The sequence below is a fragment of the Ambystoma mexicanum genome, chromosome 13 (assembly GCF_040938575.1).
Source record: "Ambystoma mexicanum isolate Mex_15411 chromosome 13, UKY_AmexF1_1, whole genome shotgun sequence".
NCBI lineage: Eukaryota > Metazoa > Chordata > Amphibia > Caudata > Ambystomatidae > Ambystoma > Ambystoma mexicanum.
Genome location: NC_090938.1, coordinates 659,241,792 through 659,260,193, shown reverse-complemented (window position 1 = coordinate 659,260,193; position 18,402 = coordinate 659,241,792). Strand labels below are relative to the sequence as shown.

The 18,402-nt window shown below is 46.7% G+C and overlaps 1 protein-coding gene across 1 annotated transcript in view; it reads left to right on the top strand.

The window, feature by feature from the left end:
* Positions 1-18,402, top strand: part of NPEPPS (aminopeptidase puromycin sensitive) — a 1,690,513-nt gene that overhangs the window by 1,603,572 nt on the left and 68,539 nt on the right. Inside the window, exon 22 of the mRNA XM_069634659.1 lies at positions 7,723-7,770. Coding sequence (XP_069490760.1) covers positions 7,723-7,770 — 48 coding nt within the window. The remainder of the gene's footprint in view (positions 1-7,722; positions 7,771-18,402) is intronic.

The following is an 18,402-nucleotide window of genomic DNA, read 5'->3' as shown; positions in this document are numbered from 1 at the left end:
ACAGACTCCTTTTTAACTTTTAATTTTTTTTACAAAAAATGTTGACTGTTGCATTGGGAAAAATAGTTGTAATGCAGGTATCTGTGTTAAGGTGTAAAAATGAAGCAGTTCCTTTAATGCTGACCATATGGACTAATCTGCCACCAAGCAGTGTACTGACAGTTGAGTCTTTGAAGATTTTGAGAGACGTTATTCAGAAAGAATTGCTATTTTGGGGATAGTAAGGCCACTTTTTGTGGCCCCTAAACTTTTTTTTTCCACTGTCTTATTTTTGGTTCCTTGATCACTTTTCGGTGGCCGAAGGGGCTTCTCCTGAAGTCTCCCACTCCTGCATAGCGTTCAGTCCATGTGTACCTTATGTGAGGTATTTAGCATTGGGTCGCTCCTAAGGTGATCAGTACCAGGTGTTCCGCTCAGGCTCCCCATTTTTGGCCCAAGTCTACATATGTTTTTGGGAGTAGGTTGGTGGCCGCTATACTTTAGTTTCGACTTTGAGGGTGCAAGCCATTTTACTGCATTGGTAGCCCAATGAACCTTTTTTGTAGCCATTGGTATATCATGTTCTTATTTCTTTTCTTGCTTGAACCCATTTTGTGTTTCAGGGCTTTCCTTTGTCTACTAGGTGACCACAAAGTGGCCTCACAATGGCCCTTCAGGACCCCACAATGGCTGCTTTCATATTGGACCCAACTGGTTTAGGCCAGTATAGGTCCCTTGGTTATCCCTCTCACTTCTGTGTGAGTGGCTAAGGCTGAGTGGCAATCCTATTTGGTCATCTGATTCCCACCCCCCCCCCAGCCCATTCTTAGTGATTGGCTGCCTGGCCTTTGGCCAGCCGCTTTGTGCACAGGTATTTAGGCTTGTCCTGCCCATATTGTATTCTTGCTTTCCTGTCATTTAACTTGGAGGTGGCAGGTCTGCTGACCTGCTATGGGAGTTTAACCGCAGAGTTCCTCCATTTGGCAATACTTGGTAAGTGTAGTGGCTTGGACATACCCTGGTTTTGGTTGTTGTAATTCTAGGTCCAGTATGGGCTTCTTGAAGACTACTGACGGCTCCCCACATCTGGTGGTTGGAGTCCTTCACTCTGGAACTGTTTCTTCTGCCGTTTTTACCACTACTTCCTGTTGTTTAATCTTTGGGAAAGTGTATCTGCTCGATTTCTCCTCCTCAATGAAGTCAGTTGAGCCCACCACACCTGAAAAAGCAGTCAGGGTCTCGGAGCACAATCCTCCTTGTGCGCCTATTTGCCCGGGAGCGGTAAAGGCGTTAACAAGAATTCCAGAGATTTCGATGGCACAGACGTCCTCATCGGCTGCTGCGTTCTTAGACGCCAGCTCTAAGGGACCTCTCGGTGTCGGCAGTCAATGAACCTTGACTTTGAGATTTGTTCCAAAGTCCAGAAGGGATTACACGACTTCTTTACATGGCATCATAGACTGGCTTCATTAGCATCTATTTTAAAGAATGGCAGTGGTCTAGACGCCTGTCCAGAAATTGATTTTTGCCTTGCTGATCCTCGCACTCACCCCAGTGTGCCATGCATAAAAATGATGGCCGAGGTGGCTGATGCCTTGGGTGGGGGTCTTCCTGAAATATAATGTGACTGAACTGACATTTCCATAATGCTATACAAAAGTCATTGCTGGCGCAATGGAAAAGTCCCTGCTCGCGGCCAGCAGTCCATACAAGTTTTGCAAGAAAGTACAAGCCTGCACCCTCCAACCTAGAGTTCCTCACCAGATATCCCACAAATGATAGCCTTGTGGTTCAGGCTGCTCCTGTCAAAACTAAGACAAGCTATTACCCTTCTTTCCCCCCCCCCCAGACATAATGTAAGACATTCTGGCCAAAAAGGTTTTTGCCTCTGGCAGTATGGCCTTGAAGGCAGTTAATGCCTCTTGTGCACTTGCTAAGTACACTCGTACTTTACGGGCTGAAATATCTAAGGTGATAGAGCATATCCCTGTATGGGAAGTGAGGAAAGGTTTTCTGAATGCTATAGCGGATTGAAAGGAGGCAATGTGTCAAGCGCTCCAATCGGGGCTTGACACGCTGATTGTGTTGGAAGAGCTATTGTGGAGAGTGCCGATACAAGATTTGCTTGGTTAAGGAAATCTGTGTTTGCGCAAGATGTGCAGACAAAACCTCTTGATGTGCCCCTTGATGGGTCCCACTTATTTGGACCAAAGGCTGATGATAGTCTGGAGAAATTGCAGGCTTCCAAAGCCGCAATGAAATCCTTGGGAGTCATAGTAGGACAGCCCACTCAGACTTGCTCGAAGTGGAAAGGCAAACCCTTTCAGTATTACAGCCACGGCTAAAAGATGAAACAGCCTAACTCCCGTCCGTGTCAAAGAAGATTTTTCAGACCCTTGAGGTAGAGGGGGAAGGGGCGTCAACCCAGCCTGCTCCTGCCTCAGTGCCTACCAGTGCGGCTCCAGCTGCAAAACTGCGCGGAGTACTTGTCATTTAATTCCAGTAAGGGGGGCAGGGTTTCCTCCTGAGGAACAGGCTCTACACATCCAACAGATTGTCATCAGATTTCCAAACTCATGGCGTCCAGCATTTTCCTGGTGCCCAAGGCCCTGTTGAGGATGAGATTCCTCCAGTTGGCCCGCCAATCTCGATGGTCACAGTTCTCAGGCAGCATGACTGACATGATTCGAGTCCTGTGCAGGATCTCCTGTGGTGGATTCACATGTAGAATGTGATGGTGAGAACTGAACAAGCTGAACAGAGGGGTGCTGTAGGGTCACCCCCTCTGCATAGAAGCAATGCAGCTCTGTTAAGACGGATTTCTGAACTCTGTCCTGGTGGCACAGAAGTTCAGAAGGCCAACCTAATTACTTGGAACAGGGTAACCTCTGGACAAGCCAGACCAATCAGGGTAGCGATCGCGGCGGTCAAGACTAGGTCTCAAGAGGGGTGAGGGTGACTGAAAGCCCGCAATGAGCACACAAAGCAAGGACACTTACAAACTACTCCAAACAGGTGTTATATTAAAAATATATACACATTTATTCCAAGGCCTTTAAAACAATGACCGTAGCGAGAAATCACAATACAACTCTAGTAAACCAACACATACCATACCAATACAATATATATACAAATACAAACAAGTCTATAGCGTTAGATGCACGAAATGTGTAGTCCACCTAAAAGGGAAGGAAAACGGGCAGTGCAAAATAATGCTTAGACCCAGTCCGCCTTCAGAGGCACCTAAAGTCCGAGCCCTACGAAGAGTGGAGCCTTGTGCTCAAAAGTACCTGCACACGCTGGTGCCAACGGGCAAAAAGGGGAGTCTCTTCGAGGGAATCAGGCAGTTCAGTTTAGTGCACAAATGAAGAACAGAGTTCCGCGACTCAAGCGCAGCCTCCACTGTGGGCAGAAGCAGAGCGCGAGTAAGGAAAGGCGTGCTGTTTTGACACAGCGGGGAAAAGCTATGGGCTCCTGCAGGAGGGCGACCAGTTCCTAGCTATGCTACTCACCGGTCCCCGATGCAAGCACACCCAGGCTTCTCCGCGTCAGTTTCAGTCGCTGGCAGGTTCAGAAGAGCAGGGGACGTCTCGTCATCGTGTTGAGTCTGCAGCAGCAGAGTTGAGTTGAAGATGTCCCAAACGAAGTGAACCCGCACAGATTGTTACCACAGCAGGGCAACAGAGCGGCCGTGTGTATCTGAGCCAAATGTACACTACTCACTTCAGACCTGGGAATGCCAAGTGTACGAATCGTGTGAGAGTGACAAGGACTCGAAATACTACACAACCTGGCGGCAGTTACAGAGCAAGACTCCTGTGTAGGCTGGTCAGTCTGCTGGATGGCCCAGAGACACTTCCGAAGGCTTACGAGCAGGAGATGGTGAAGATGCCGAGAATAGCTGTTCCCGCTATTCCAAGGGTCGAAGTACCAGTACAGTCCTTCTGGTTCGATCGGAGGTAAAAAGGGTTTCACAAGGCGACAGCAGTGCAGAGGAGCAGTCCTTCAGCGGGTCACCAGCGATTCCTCGGTTCAGCCTCGTGGTTGCAGGATACTTGGCTCCTGTTTTCCTTCGTTCGTGAGAACTCAGGAGATCGACATGGTAGTGGTGTTTCCAGCCCCCTCTTATCCACGGTTCCCTTTGCGCCAAAACGGAGGGGACCCAATGGGAGATCCGCTCATCAACACTCACACCATTCGTGGACCTATCACGGACCACGGTGGTCCCAGGCATTCACACCACCCTAGACTCTCTGGCACCCAGGATGTGTATTGGGACCAGACATCCCAGCCCACATCCTGGAGGCACACACAAGGCCTGTAGAAGCCCGCGAAAGCATCCGTGTTTCGCGGGAAAGTACATGCCCAAATAAGGAAGGCCCCGGGTCGGCTCGACTTGGGGAAGGTGAAGGGAGCAAGACGGTCAGCGGACAGGACAAAGGAGCCTTGTGGTCTGGCCATTTTGGGAGCCAGGCCACCATTTTGGGCTAAGCGCGAGAAACGCGCTTAAAACACCAAAAGGAGCTCAAAACACAAACGATCGCTGCCACCATTCCCGTCCGTGATACACTTGCACCGATCAGTTACAATCCAAAAAGAGTATCTAGGGCCTGTAGAAGGCTAGAGACCCAAGAGAGCAGTAACTTAGCTTACAGTGCCCTCTTGTGTCATGTTGCACGAAAGCCGCAACATGATGAAAGAAACTACGGAAAACAGTGTTTCCCGGTACTGACTGTCTTAAGGGCATGTCAGTTTCCCCGTAAGAATGGAGCGAAAGCCCAGAGGAGTGCGGCAGAAGGCTGCACTTCTCTGGCAAAGTCTAGATCATGGTGAAAAACAACAGCAAAAAGTTTAGGGGTTGCCACATGGAAGGAAAATTACCCACAATTACGAAATCTTTCCTAACAAGCTCTGGTTCATCTTTAGGTCTGATAACCTTTGAGGTGGAACAGCCAGCCAGTGTAGGTTTCGTTCCTTTGTTCTGAATACCCTGAGCCCCGCACTTCACAACCACCCTGAGGAAGGGGTCGTCCGGGTAAGTGCTTGTGTTCAAAGGAGACATTTATGGGTGACCTTTTTTGGTGTTCCTTATTTGGTAACTGTTTTGCTCAAGAGCTGTTGTGCCATGGGAGCTTGAGGCCCCACCCTTGCTGGGGATTGTATGTGCCCATACCAGATTGAAGTTTGAGGTACACTTCTTCACCTTTCTCCAGAGAGCAATGCCACGATCAAGGAACTGAAGGAAGATGGTCAGGCATCATAGCTGGGGCAAAAGAGCGAAACTAAGCACTGTGTCAAACCAGAAGAAATTGAACTACAATGGGTCATAGAACAGATTTGTTTACTCAAAAAAAAAGAAAATACTGATCTGGCCCCATCGTTATGAGGCAAGTTGTCCCTACCTTCTAAAACAAAAACTAATGTCAGAGTCCTGAGGCCAAATTCCTAGTTACTAATTGGCCCTTCCACTTGAGAAAATCTAACTAAAAGAAAAGGAGGCTTGCACAATAGCCTTGGAATGGGTTTCTTTCTGGCCTGGCTGGTCTGCGACTTCTAGAGTTCCTTCAGAATGTCTTAAAAAGTTCAGTCTTAATATTGGTTGTTGGCTAACATTATAAATGTCTTCTAGATGGTTTCCTCCTTCCCGTTAGGGGAAAAAGATGATTTTCTTTTCCTTATGGGTTTCACCTTTTTACCACTCGCTTCTCTGTATCCTACCTTTGTGATACTGGGACTCCCCTAAGTCCTGTGGCTCTTTGGTAGGGTTATTGGTTCTCAGTCGAATTAATCTCATATATTTGGCGGCTAGGCCCAGCCTTGGTAACGAGCACACGTTTCCCTTTCACTCTCTTGTTGACAGGGTATGTTCCCTTTCAATTCTCTTAAATTCTTGTACTGAGGGTGGCTTCCCCAGCCTTGATATAGAGTGTTTGTATCTCTTCCCCTCTGTTTTACTCCTTGGTTGCGTGCTCGTTCCACTCTTTCAGACTTTCACACTGTTGGTGGATTCTCCAGCCGTGATATGCAGTACTTGCATCTGTCTCACTGTATTTTACTTGTGCACATTCCGGTTTCCCAGCTTCTCATACCGTAGACTGCATCAGCAGTCTGTGGCCCCAAGGTTTACAGCCTTCACTGATGTCCTCATGTTAGGAGCATTCAAGTCCCTTTTCGTGCTCACCTTGTCGATATTGGCACTCGCTTTGTGGAGCTCAGGGACTCTGCCACCTTTCTCCTGGTCTCACCGTGGGTTGCTGGGTGGCAGTCACACCACTGTTCTCTAGTGGTCACACCCCCAGAAAAGACTGTTTGCTTCCTGTCTTGGTTCTGTGCTTGTCTGGGAGCCTTTTGCTTGATCAGCACACCCAGCTCGTAGCCTCCAGCTAGTGGGTCCTGCTTCTGCTACATCACGCCTGGCTCTATGACTTCGTTTAGCCCCACCCCTCCAGGACATGTCTAGAGAGGTTCACCTCTGCGTATCGAGGATTCTCCTCCATCCGTCGTAGTCGCACACTGCGTAGGAGGTCTCTCCATTCACAATTCTTACTGCGTTTAAATAAGTCATCACAATCGAAAAAGGTGTCCTTCCATGGCGGCGTTCAGATGCAAGTCAGCAAAGGCAGCATTACATGAGGCCAACAGGGTGGAAGGAGGATCCACTGGTAGTTGTAGTCAAAACATGAACAACCCGTTTTTTCAAGTCCCATGTAGGCAGATAATGTAGTCCGTTCAGGAAGGTCCTCATTGAACTCAGAGTCCTTTTCCCGAGAGGGGAGTCACTCCCAGTGAGGTCCCACTTGCTCTGACCTCTAGGGAGGGGGGTCTTGTGGAGCAGCCACACCTCCCTAGCCTCACAGGGGGAGGCTCCCCTCCGGGGGAAAAGGGACAAATTGTCCAGATTCGTCACAGCACTTACTGCTGTTGTGTGAACTGTGTGAAAGGGCCGCCTCTTTGGTGTGGATCATGAATATTGTGGAAGGACTAAGTCTACAACTTTTCTTGGCGACCAGTGCCATGTTGGAATGACTCTTTTGGAAGTCCTCATACTAATGGTTGAAGAACATTCTTCTGTCATGGTTACTATTTTACTTGTGTGTTTTGGCCTTATATTTTAATGTTTTATCCATTTTGACTGGTTTTATCAAACCACATGTAAGCCTTGAAAAAATGAGGGACTAGATATAAAGCAAGATTGCAGTAAGGCAGTAACCTTGTTTTGTTTGCAATGAAGGGGGAGGCTGGGGTGTGGTATATCTAGTTTATCCTTTGACCATTATCCTAACCCCCCTCAAACAGCCTTGCTGTAATCCTGCCTGCTGTAAACTTGGCTGTGTAATTAGTGTTGGAACCTGGATGGAAGAAAGACTCTGGAAGTCTGAGTGTGTCAAGTTTCCAGGTCTGACATTTGCAGTTGGGATTTGACTGCACCTGGGCTGGTAACTTGTGATATGCCTGGGGTGGCCTTCCCTCAGGCTTATTTTTAAAGCAGAACATGTGTAGCCCTACGCAGTCATCAATAAAAGCATGCACTGCAACTGTTGTGGCTGCTTGAGTACTTGGCATTTCTTCCATTGCTGGTCAACCTTTAAGCCTTTTTATGCAACATGGTAAATGAGAACAGTGGAGTTATGCTGTAGCAATCAGAATAAAATCTGGTATATTTTTTATGCTGCTTTGTTGTTTGCGAAAGGTGAGTTTTTGAGGTTGAAATTAACATCTTTTCTGTGTTCTTTTCTTCAGCTGTCTGTCGATGGATTTGCCAATGACAAAATGGCAGCTGAGATTAAGGTAAATTGGTTGGTAAACTAACTGTATGCATTTCACTGGTAAAGGTAAAGTTTGTCATTCTTTGTTTTTTTGAGAAGTCAATCCCAATCTGAATTCTCTCCAATATATAAACACTCTTTCAATGTTTTTGATTTTCCAGTGCAGAAGATTAGATCTGCTTGCTTGTTAACCCATAGAATCTAGCAACAAAACTACAAGTTAAGGCGCTCATCACCTCGCCTTACATGTCATACATTTTACAGGGCCAAGTCGTAAAATGTGTACATGTTGCGCAAAGGTTCTCATTGTGAACGCCCACATTTTAGGTTCTCAGAACGAGAAAGGGGAAACCGATCTATTTATCAATCCGAGTTCCTTGGCAATAGATGCTTAATTGTTTCGATACATTTTCAGAAGCTGTGATTTACAAACCGCCAAACCTTACTCCTGCAGATTGCTCATGTTAGTAGAAATGTTCTCCCAGGTGCAAGCCTGGCTTTTGCAATGTTATCGGAGTTCTACGTTTTTTAAAACTTTCTTTTTAAAATCTGCAGTTTTGTCATGCACCTTTGGTCAACCTTAATTCGACTTGTTTTGTTATAGTGAGTCATCTCTCTTAATCCCAGATATAAATGTATATTTAATTGGTTAGTACAACCAAAAGTTCACAACCAAATTGTTGACTTTCAAGAGTCTTTTAAAACACAATATACCATTCTCAGCCACCAGGGGGTGCACCACAGCTTTGCTTGGAATCTTTTGCATGCAAGACTCCAGATGTAACATCATGGATGGGTATGTACGAAGCCAACTGCGCCAAGGACCTCAGCTCCTTTTTCTGTGTGCTTAGTACGCTGTTTCAGGTGTGCCACTTCTTTAGGCGTCATGAGACTTCTGCTGGGATCAGTTGTTCTGAGGGTCATGCACCTTCCACCGATGTCCATGGGCCCAACAAATTCTTCTAATGCTGTGGAGTCATCACTAATCCCCAGCCTAATGTCTCCTCCCACATTGCGGCAGCCGCTACCTGATCCTGATCCTGACCCTGGGGGTGATACTCTGAGGGTGAATCACATGGGAGGAGATGGCTGTTGGGGATAGGGGCGGGGGCGGGGTGTGGATGGCTCCGACAGGAGAGACTCTGTGTTCCTCCCTTGGCTGTGAAGAAGAAACCCTAATCTGAGAGTTTCTAATGGCGTGCTGTCATCTTAAACAGAACTTTATTCCTTCTTCATATGTGCATAACCTCTCTAAAATTCATTCTACATCTGATGTACATGATTGTTATGTATACAAAAATGTTCAACAAAAGAACTTGAATCACTATGAAAATACTTTGTACTTCAATTCCCAGAAAGTTTTAAGTACTGGGGGGAAGAGGAGCAAAGAGTTAATGAGGATCAACAGTAATAACAAGAGTAACGTGCAATCTAGTTGTTATCCATTTAATCACATACATGGGACATTTAAATCCAAGAATCACTTGCAGGTGAGAGGTGTTGAATGAGAAGTCTGATCAGGCTGCAGAGTATGCGGAGCAGGATGCAGAGCTATGTAGAAAGGCAAACGTACAGGAGTGAACCATGTTGAAGGAGAGGGGTTCTCCCGGGCTGGCACTTGTCAATCCGGAGTGGCAGGAGACCCAACGGAGACTGACCGGCTCCAGAGAAGTGCAGAAAAGGAACCGGCAACTGCAGGGAGGTTGGTCCATGGCGCTGTTAAAGCAGCAACCATATCGGCGAGGAATTACAAAGTCGGCGGAAGACCTGAAAAAGGGGTTGACAAGCTACAGATGTAGCTTTGCCGAGACAAGGAACCACGAATAGTAGACGCCAGGAGATACTGGTGAGTTCACCCTTTGATAATGGTAACCTTGCGTCGTTCAGACAGGAACATCGACAATCAAGTAACAGTTTTGAATACCGACCAAATAGATTTAAAGCACAAGAGCAAAAGTGGTACCATTCCTCTTATGTGGGATGACAATTTAGGGAAATTGGGAAACCACATTACCAAAACCCAAAAGACTTAAAAGAAGTACAAGAGCAAAAGCTGTATAAATCTCCTTATGTGAAACGTCAATTCGGGGAAACATGGAACAAGCATTGCCAAAGTCATTTTATACTAAAAGGGAAGAACCAAAAGACTTTAAAGGAGAAACAAGAGGGACAAAGTTATACCATTTCCCTTGTGTGAAGTGTCAATTTGGGGAATCCTCAAGCAAGTTTTGCCAAGAGGCAAACAAAATTAAGAAAGAGGTTGACAAACGGAACTTGAGCAAAACCCCATATATGGGATATCAATATGGGGAAAGTTGGAGGTGGTTTTACTGAAATTAACTAAGATTAATCATTGAGAAATTAAGTGTGATATACTTTAAAAAGGAAACTGCAGATACAAAGGTGCATCAGGTAGTGAACCTTTTTGGAAATAGATATACCTGGCAGAAGAGCACACCAGAGGATCTATAAAGACCAAGAGGAAAGTATACCAGGAAATGCAGTGATGTGTTGATAAGGAAATGTTGTCCTGTTAATTCTGTTGGATTTGGATCTTTCAGTAGAGGAGTTCCTGGCAGGGGAGTGCACCAGGAAATCCCAAGGTTTTGTTGACTCTTTTTATTTTTATTATATCAGGCCTTTGTTAAATTTCAGCATTTTGCTTTGCCATCCTAAAGACTATAAAATACTTTCTTTCAATATATTTCAACCTGTTTTATGGAAAGAACATTTATTTTCCGATTTTATGGAGAATACCAAGGAATTGGACATGTTCATTACCTTTAATGGCACTTTGGTGAAACAGAGTTTTTAAAATACTTTTTCCTGAAACATTTCAGTGGAAGGGAAGTTAAACCCTGGATACAAGGATTGTTTTGTTGAAATTGTGTGTATATATATATTTGAGGCTTGTGGAATCTGCTTAGATCACATGCTATGCATAGGCCGACACTAGTGGAAGCTGCATAGTATTACAGTTGTTTTCGAACTCGAAAAGGGATGTCGACAGGGCGTGCCAGTAATACTATCCCTAGTGTGACATCCACTGTACCTATGGTCCTTGACACGTCGAGGTGCCTCAGATTGTTTTTTTCCGCAATCGTGAGCGGACGCTTCTCGCTGAGTTCAATTTTGGCTGAAGCCATTTGTTTATGATAAGTTTAAATATAGTTACTCTTTCTGCCCTTTTCCTTCCGTCATGGACAAATGAATCGACGCGGTGGAAAAGACAAGATAGCACCGTCGGACGAAGTCAAGTTTCGACAGACCCTTTTGGCCTTGGAAGGCCAACCGGGCATAGGCCCTTACAGTAGGGAAGAGCGGGGGCGGTCATTGTACAATGTATTTTCCCACCCTTTCCCTTTATCACCTGGCTACCTTTCCCAGACATGGATAAAACACACTTTAAATTCTGCCCCACATGTAATAAAAATAATAATAAATGTCAGTGGATCGACCGAGTGTGCAACCTGTGTCTGAACCACGACAAAGGGCAATGTTGAGCTTGCAAGCTCCTTAAACCTAAGACCCTTAAAGATCGCAGAACCAAGCGCTGGGCCCATCACGCCATGCATGTAGTGACTGCCAAAGACGTGGAGGGAGCTCCCAGTGATGGCAGCGTTGCCATTTTTTCAGACGGCGAGGGAGACGGGGAAACAGCCAATTTCCCAAATGCAAGCCCCCGACCCTAGTAGACAGGCCGGTGGCTCTGTTACAGGGATGACACCCGGCGGCGGGTGCACTCCCACTTCACATGCCACTAAACACACACCCCGTGGCGATGTGTCGACGCTGACGACCAAACGCCTAGATACGTCTTCTTGGGGTAGATGTGTAGATTCCCTGTCTGGGCATTCGCGATCGCCCCATGACAGGCCCTGTAAACCGAAAGACGCCGCCCATAAGACTACATCGACCGAACGTCGGCAGACGAGGCAGAGGTCCTTTCCAATTCCGAAAGTTGACACATCTCGTCAAAATCAGCTATATGGTCTAAAAATACTGGGCTGTCGCACCAGGTTAAAAAGCATGTCCCCGACAAGAAGAGGGTTCTTTGTCTGAAGCCTTAAAGAATAAGGGCCTACCCACTCCTTCAGTCCCTGCTATACCTTACCCTGGGGTCATCCTCATTTCAGTCCTATGAACGCAGAGGACATAGATAAAGTGACGTCGAGAGTGACATTTTTTGCACATTTTTTTGAAAAAAACCTTCAGGCTGTTGACAATTTTCAGATTACACCTCGTATTGCTCAGGCTTCCAGCTCGCAGTCCCCGTCTTCCACTTCTGAACCACTGTCTTCATCCCAGCCACCAGCAAAAAGGTCTTGCACTACTACTGACCTTTGACATTCATACAGACACTGAAGGGGATAATGAGGACTACCAACACACCGATCAATACTATGATGATGATGATGAGGAGGAGGAAGAGCAGAGGTGTATAATAGGTTTTCACCAAATCAACAGGATTCCCCAGTGCCTGAGTCCCCGGTAGATAATCAGCCCCTATTCAACGACATATTAATTAAATCAGCTGAGCACTTCGGTATTCAAACACAAGAGACTCAACAAGACAAAGATTTTGTCGAAGATATTCTGGGAGACAAGAAAACCGCCACCCAGTTCATCCCCATCCTAAAGTCTGTCCAGAGAAGTATCCAACCTTCACTGGAAACACCCAATCAAACACGGACAGTAAACTCGCGGATAGAAAATCTTTTCCGCCCAGTGCCATCCGACCCTTTATAAATCCGGGGTTACACCACTAGCCACTACTGAGGCACCCCCGGAAAAGGAGAGCAAGAAGCTCTATACCATGGGAAGGAAAGTGGCTCCTTCGGCAGCTTTTCAAACTAGGATTGCCAACAATCCTAAATGGGATGAGATTACTGCCCTCATTGACTCTGCTCCAGAGCCTTTAAAGACTAGACTTGCCCTAGTAGTAGCAGAAAGCAAAGCCACAGCCAGCTGCATTCTCAAGAGCAACCTCGACGCTGCAGATGATGCTGTCCGTATCATTGCGGAAGGAACCATTATCAAGCGCCACGCTTGCCTATGCCAGTCTGGTCTCAAGCTTGAGACCCAGGCAACGTTACTCAACATGTGGAACCGACCGTGCTATTCGGCAAAGCGGTAGAGGACGCTCTAAAATCAGCCAAAGAGGAATGATACCCTCAAATCCCTTGGGCAACTAATGAACAACCTGGCCAGAGGGGCGGGAACAATTTTTGCTGTTCTTTTGGCCAAAATTCCCAAAGAGGCTCCGAATACAGAATAAGTCAAAATTCATCATGGAACAGCAACCAAGGTCAAGCATCCCAGGGTTACTCAAGAAGCCAGCGCAGATCCCATGGCTGGGGGCGAACCTCCACATCTAGAGGTGGAGCAACACCTCCCAAAAAAAGAAAGCCTGCTACAGGTCCCCTCCCATGCCTCCCCAGTAGGGGGGACAGATTTCACCCTTCACCCACACATGGGAGGGTATAACCACAGACAAGTGTGTACTATCAACAGTAGCTGGAGGTTATTGTGTGGAGCTCCTTGAAAGACCATCGAACCATCCCCCACGCCAAAGGAAGACAACAAAGGAAGAACAGCTCATCCTAATGGAAGAAGTCAACGCGTTGCTTCTCAAGGACACCATTGAGATTGTGCTATCCAACGCTGTAAGCAAGGGTATTTATTCAACATACTTCCTTGTGCCAAAAAAAGATCTTTGTGACCAGTATTCGACTTACTCCCTGCAAACACTTATGTAAAGCCACAAAAATTCTGCATGACAGCGCTACAAGAGGTAATCCCACTGCTAAAGCGGGGGGATTACATGGCAACACTGGATATGAAAGATGCCGGTTTTCATATTTCAATGATCCCAGCACACAGAAAACTCTTGCGGTTCAAGGTAGCAAACCAGCACTACCAATTCAAGGTGCTACCCTTCAGAATAGCTTCTGCTCCAAGGGTATTCACCAAGGTACTGGCGGTGCACCTGCGCAGGGAGTCAGTCCCAGTGTACCCTACCTGGGCAACTCACTGATCACAGGAGAAACACTCCATCTTTGCAAACAAAACATGAAAAGAACCATAAACCTTCTCTTCCAATTGGACTTCTCAATAAACGAGAAAAAGTCAAGTCTTGTACCAAACACAACAAAACAGTTCCTAGCGGCTATATTGGATACAAGAACGTCCATTGAAAGAGTGCAGAACATGCTTTGGCAAATACCCCAGTATCAGGCCTGTCTCCAGATAGGCGTACGCAAAGCTATGCGTTTGCTAGGCATGATGGCATTGTGCATATATCTAGTCCCACATGCATGTCTGCGCATCCAACCAATGCAGGAGTGGTTGGCAAAACAGTGGTCTCAGGCAAGCGGTCAGTGGGAAGTTTCGCCAACACTAGTTCAGAACCTACGCTGGTGGACAAGAGAAAACCTGTTAAAGGGAAAACCCTTCCACGATCCAGAAGTGCAAGAGATTGTTACAACAGACTAATCACTTTCCGGGTGGGGCAGCACATTATCTTTACCACACAGCACATTGTGTTGGCATCTCTAATGGTATTTGATTTTATGATATTGGGATATATTGTATATATTAGATTGATAAATGATGTACACATTTATATATATATTTTTGTATTGGATAAATAAAATACAAATAAATAAATAAAATTCTATTTGAAGTAGTTGTGCTAGAGATTCCTGTAATCCTCTATCTACTGGTTCACTTTTTGACATATTTACTTTGATATACCTGCCGAACCAGAGAGTAAGTGCAGGTAACCCCTATATTTTTGATACTGTGGACTCACAGCACAGAACCATATCAACCTGCTGGAACTACTAGAAGTATTCAAAGCGCTTCAAGCGCAACTGACAAACCAGTTTTACAAAGGTAGCGGGCGCCCCTCTCTCGCAAGAACAGACATGATAACCTGTTCAGTGGTTATTAACCACTTGAGAGTTCGCAGCCACTGCTTTTACTCACTGTGCCTTTCACAGATGGGAAATATCCATTTGCATATCAGTCTTTGTCCTGCCCAGGGGCAGTCCAGCACCGAAATACAATGGCAACTCCAATCTGAACGAGAGTACCACCAGCAACCCCATACACGTGTTTCACCCTTGTTGGGGATCATCAGTGAGGTGAAGCTGATGCCTCTCTAAGCACAGTGAGAGGGAGACCACGTCTGGTTGCCCCCAGGAGACCTAGGGTTACCAATCCCAGGTTCCTTAAAAAATAGTTTTACAAAGGTAGCGGGCGCCCCTCTCTCGCAAGAACAGACATGATAACCTGTTCAGTGGTTATTAACCACTTGAGAGTTCGCAGCCACTGCTTTTACTCACTGTGCCTTTCACAGATGGGAAATATCCATTTGCATATCAGTCTTTGTCCTGCCCAGGGGCAGTCCAGCACCGAAATACAATGGCAACTCCAATCTGAACGAGAGTACCACCAGCAACCCCATACACGTGTTTCACCCTTGTTGGGGATCATCAGTGAGGTGAAGCTGATGCCTCTCTAAGCACAGTGAGAGGGAGACCACGTCTGGTTGCCCCCAGGAGACCTAGGGTTACCAATCCCAGGTTCCTTAAAAAATAGTTTTACAAAGGTAGCGGGCGCCCCTCTCTCGCAAGAACAGACATGATAACCTGTTCAGTGGTTATTAACCACTTGAGAGTTCGCAGCCACTGCTTTTACTCACTGTGCCTTTCACAGATGGGAAATATCCATTTGCATATCAGTCTTTGTCCTGCCCAGGGGCAGTCCAGCACCGAAATACAATGGCAACTCCAATCTGAACGAGAGTACCACCAGCAACCCCATACACGTGTTTCACCCTTGTTGGGGATCATCAGTGAGGTGAAGCTGATGCCTCTCTAAGCACAGTGAGAGGGAGACCACGTCTGGTTGCCCCCAGGAGACCTAGGGTTACCAATCCCAGGTTCCTTAAAAAATAGTTTTACAAAGGTAGCGGGCGCCCCTCTCTCGCAAGAACAGACATGATAACCTGTTCAGTGGTTATTAACCACTTGAGAGTTCGCAGCCACTGCTTTTACTCACTGTGCATTTCACAGATGGGAAATATCCATTTGCATATCAGTCTTTGTCCTGCCCAGGGGCAGTCCAGCACCGAAATACAATGGCAACTCCAATCTGAACGAGAGTACCACCAGCAACCCCATACACGTGTTTCACCCTTGTTGGGGATCATCAGTGAGGTGAAGCTGATGCCTCTCTAAGCACAGTGAGAGGGAGACCACGTCTGGTTGCCCCCAGGAGACCTAGGGTTACCAATCCCAGGTTCCTTAAAAAATAGTTTTACAAAGGTAGCGGGCGCCCCTCTCTCGCAAGAACAGACATGATAACCTGTTCAGTGGTTATTAACCACTTGAGAGTTCGCAGCCACTGCTTTTACTCACTGTGCCTTTCACAGATGGGAAATATCCATTTGCATATCAGTCTTTGTCCTGCCCAGGGGCAGTCCAGCACCGAAATACAATGGCAACTCCAATCTGAACGAGAGTACCACCAGCAACCCCATACACGTGTTTCACCCTTGTTGGGGATCATCAGTGAGGTGAAGCTGATGCCTCTCTAAGCACAGTGAGAGGGAGACCACGTCTGGTTGCCCCCAGGAGACCTAGGGTTACCAATCCCAGGTTCCTTAAAAAATAGTTTTACAAAGGTAGCGGGCGCCCCTCTCTCGCAAGAACAGACATGATAACCTGTTCAGTGGTTATTAACCACTTGAGAGTTCGCAGCCACTGCTTTTACTCACTGTGCCTTTCACAGATGGGAAATATCCATTTGCATATCAGTCTTTGTCCTGCCCAGGGGCAGTCCAGCACCGAAATACAATGGCAACTCCAATCTGAACGAGAGTACCACCAGCAACCCCATACACGTGTTTCACCCTTGTTGGGGATCATCAGTGAGGTGAAGCTGATGCCTCTCTAAGCACAGTGAGAGGGAGACCACGTCTGGTTGCCCCCAGGAGACCTAGGGTTACCAATCCCAGGTTCCTTAAAAAATAGTTTTACAAAGGTAGCGGGCGCCCCTCTCTCGCAAGAACAGACATAACCTGTTCAGTGGTTATTAACCACTTGAGAGTTCGCAGCCACTGCTTTTACTCACTGTGCCTTTCACAGATGGGAAATATCCATTTGCATATCAGTCTTTGTCCTGCCCAGGGGCAGTCCAGCACCGAAATACAATGGCAACTCCAATCTGAACGAGAGTACCACCAGCAACCCCATACACGTGTTTCACCCTTGTTGGGGATCATCATAATAACCACTGAACAGGTTATCATGTCTGTCCTTGCGAGAGAGGGGCGCCCGCTACCTTTGTAAAACAATTTGTAAGGAACCTGGGATTGGTAACCCTAGGTCTCCTGGGGGCAACCAGACGTGGTCTCCCTCTCACTGTGCTTAGAGAGGCATCAGCTTCACCTCACTGATGATCCCCAACAAGGGTGAAACACGTGTACGGGGTTGCTGGTGGTACTCTCGTTCAGATTGGAATTGCCATTGTATTTCGGTGCTGGACTGCCCCTGGGCAGGACAAAGACTGATATGCAAATGGATATTTCCCATCTGTGAAAGGCACAGTGAGTAAAAGCAGTGGCTGCGAACTCTCAAGTGGTTAATAACCACTGAACAGGTTATCATGTCTGTTCTTGCGAGAGAGGGGCGCCCGCTACCTTTGTAAAACAACTGACAAACCAGTCTGTTCAAATTCTAACAGACAGCACCACTGCAATGTTTTATATCAACAAACGGGGGTTTCCACACTCTACAAATCTGTCGAAGTTGGTGCAGAAAATATGGAAATGGGCTCTCAGACGGGGGCTATCCCTATCCTCCCAACACGTTCCAGGGGTACTCAACACTCTAACAGACTCTGAGTAGCGATTCCCCTACCAGAGGAACACGAGTGGCAACTAGACTCAAGTGTCGTAGACTACATCTTCTCTGTGGGGTTACCCCACACTACACTTGTTCGCTACAGGAGAAAACAAGCAATGCCCAGACTTCGCGTCGTGGTTCCCACAGCCAGACTCCAAGAGGAACCACCTACGGATGAACTGGTCAGGGAAATTGGCCTATGCTTTTCCCCTGAGTACATTAATGAGCAGAATAGTGAACAAGATGCATAGAGAACAGATGATGCTCATCTTAGTTGCTCCCATTTGGGCGAAACAGCCGTGGTATCCACGTCTGCGTACGCTGGCGATGTGCGATTCCCATCAAGCTTCCGTGTCGTTCCAACCTGTTTAACCCAGCACGGGGGAACAGTGCACCCTCAACCACACTCAATGAACTTGGCAGCATGGCTCTGGAAGTCAGAGTTTGGACACCTTAATCTACCACATTTGTGTATGGATATCCTCGGAGAGGCACGAAAACCAAACACGAGACACTGTTATTCAGACAAGTGCAGGAGATTTGTAATTTGGTGCCAGTCTAAACAAATAAACCCCACAGAATGTACTCCTTCACACATTCTAAATGATATGCTCCACTTGTTAGATTCTGGGTTAGTATTCAACTCCATAAAGGTCCACCTGGCAGCTTTATCAGCTTATACCACCTCTCAAAATAAAGTAATGTGGTGGAAAATTCCAGTCATTAAGCCATTCATGGAG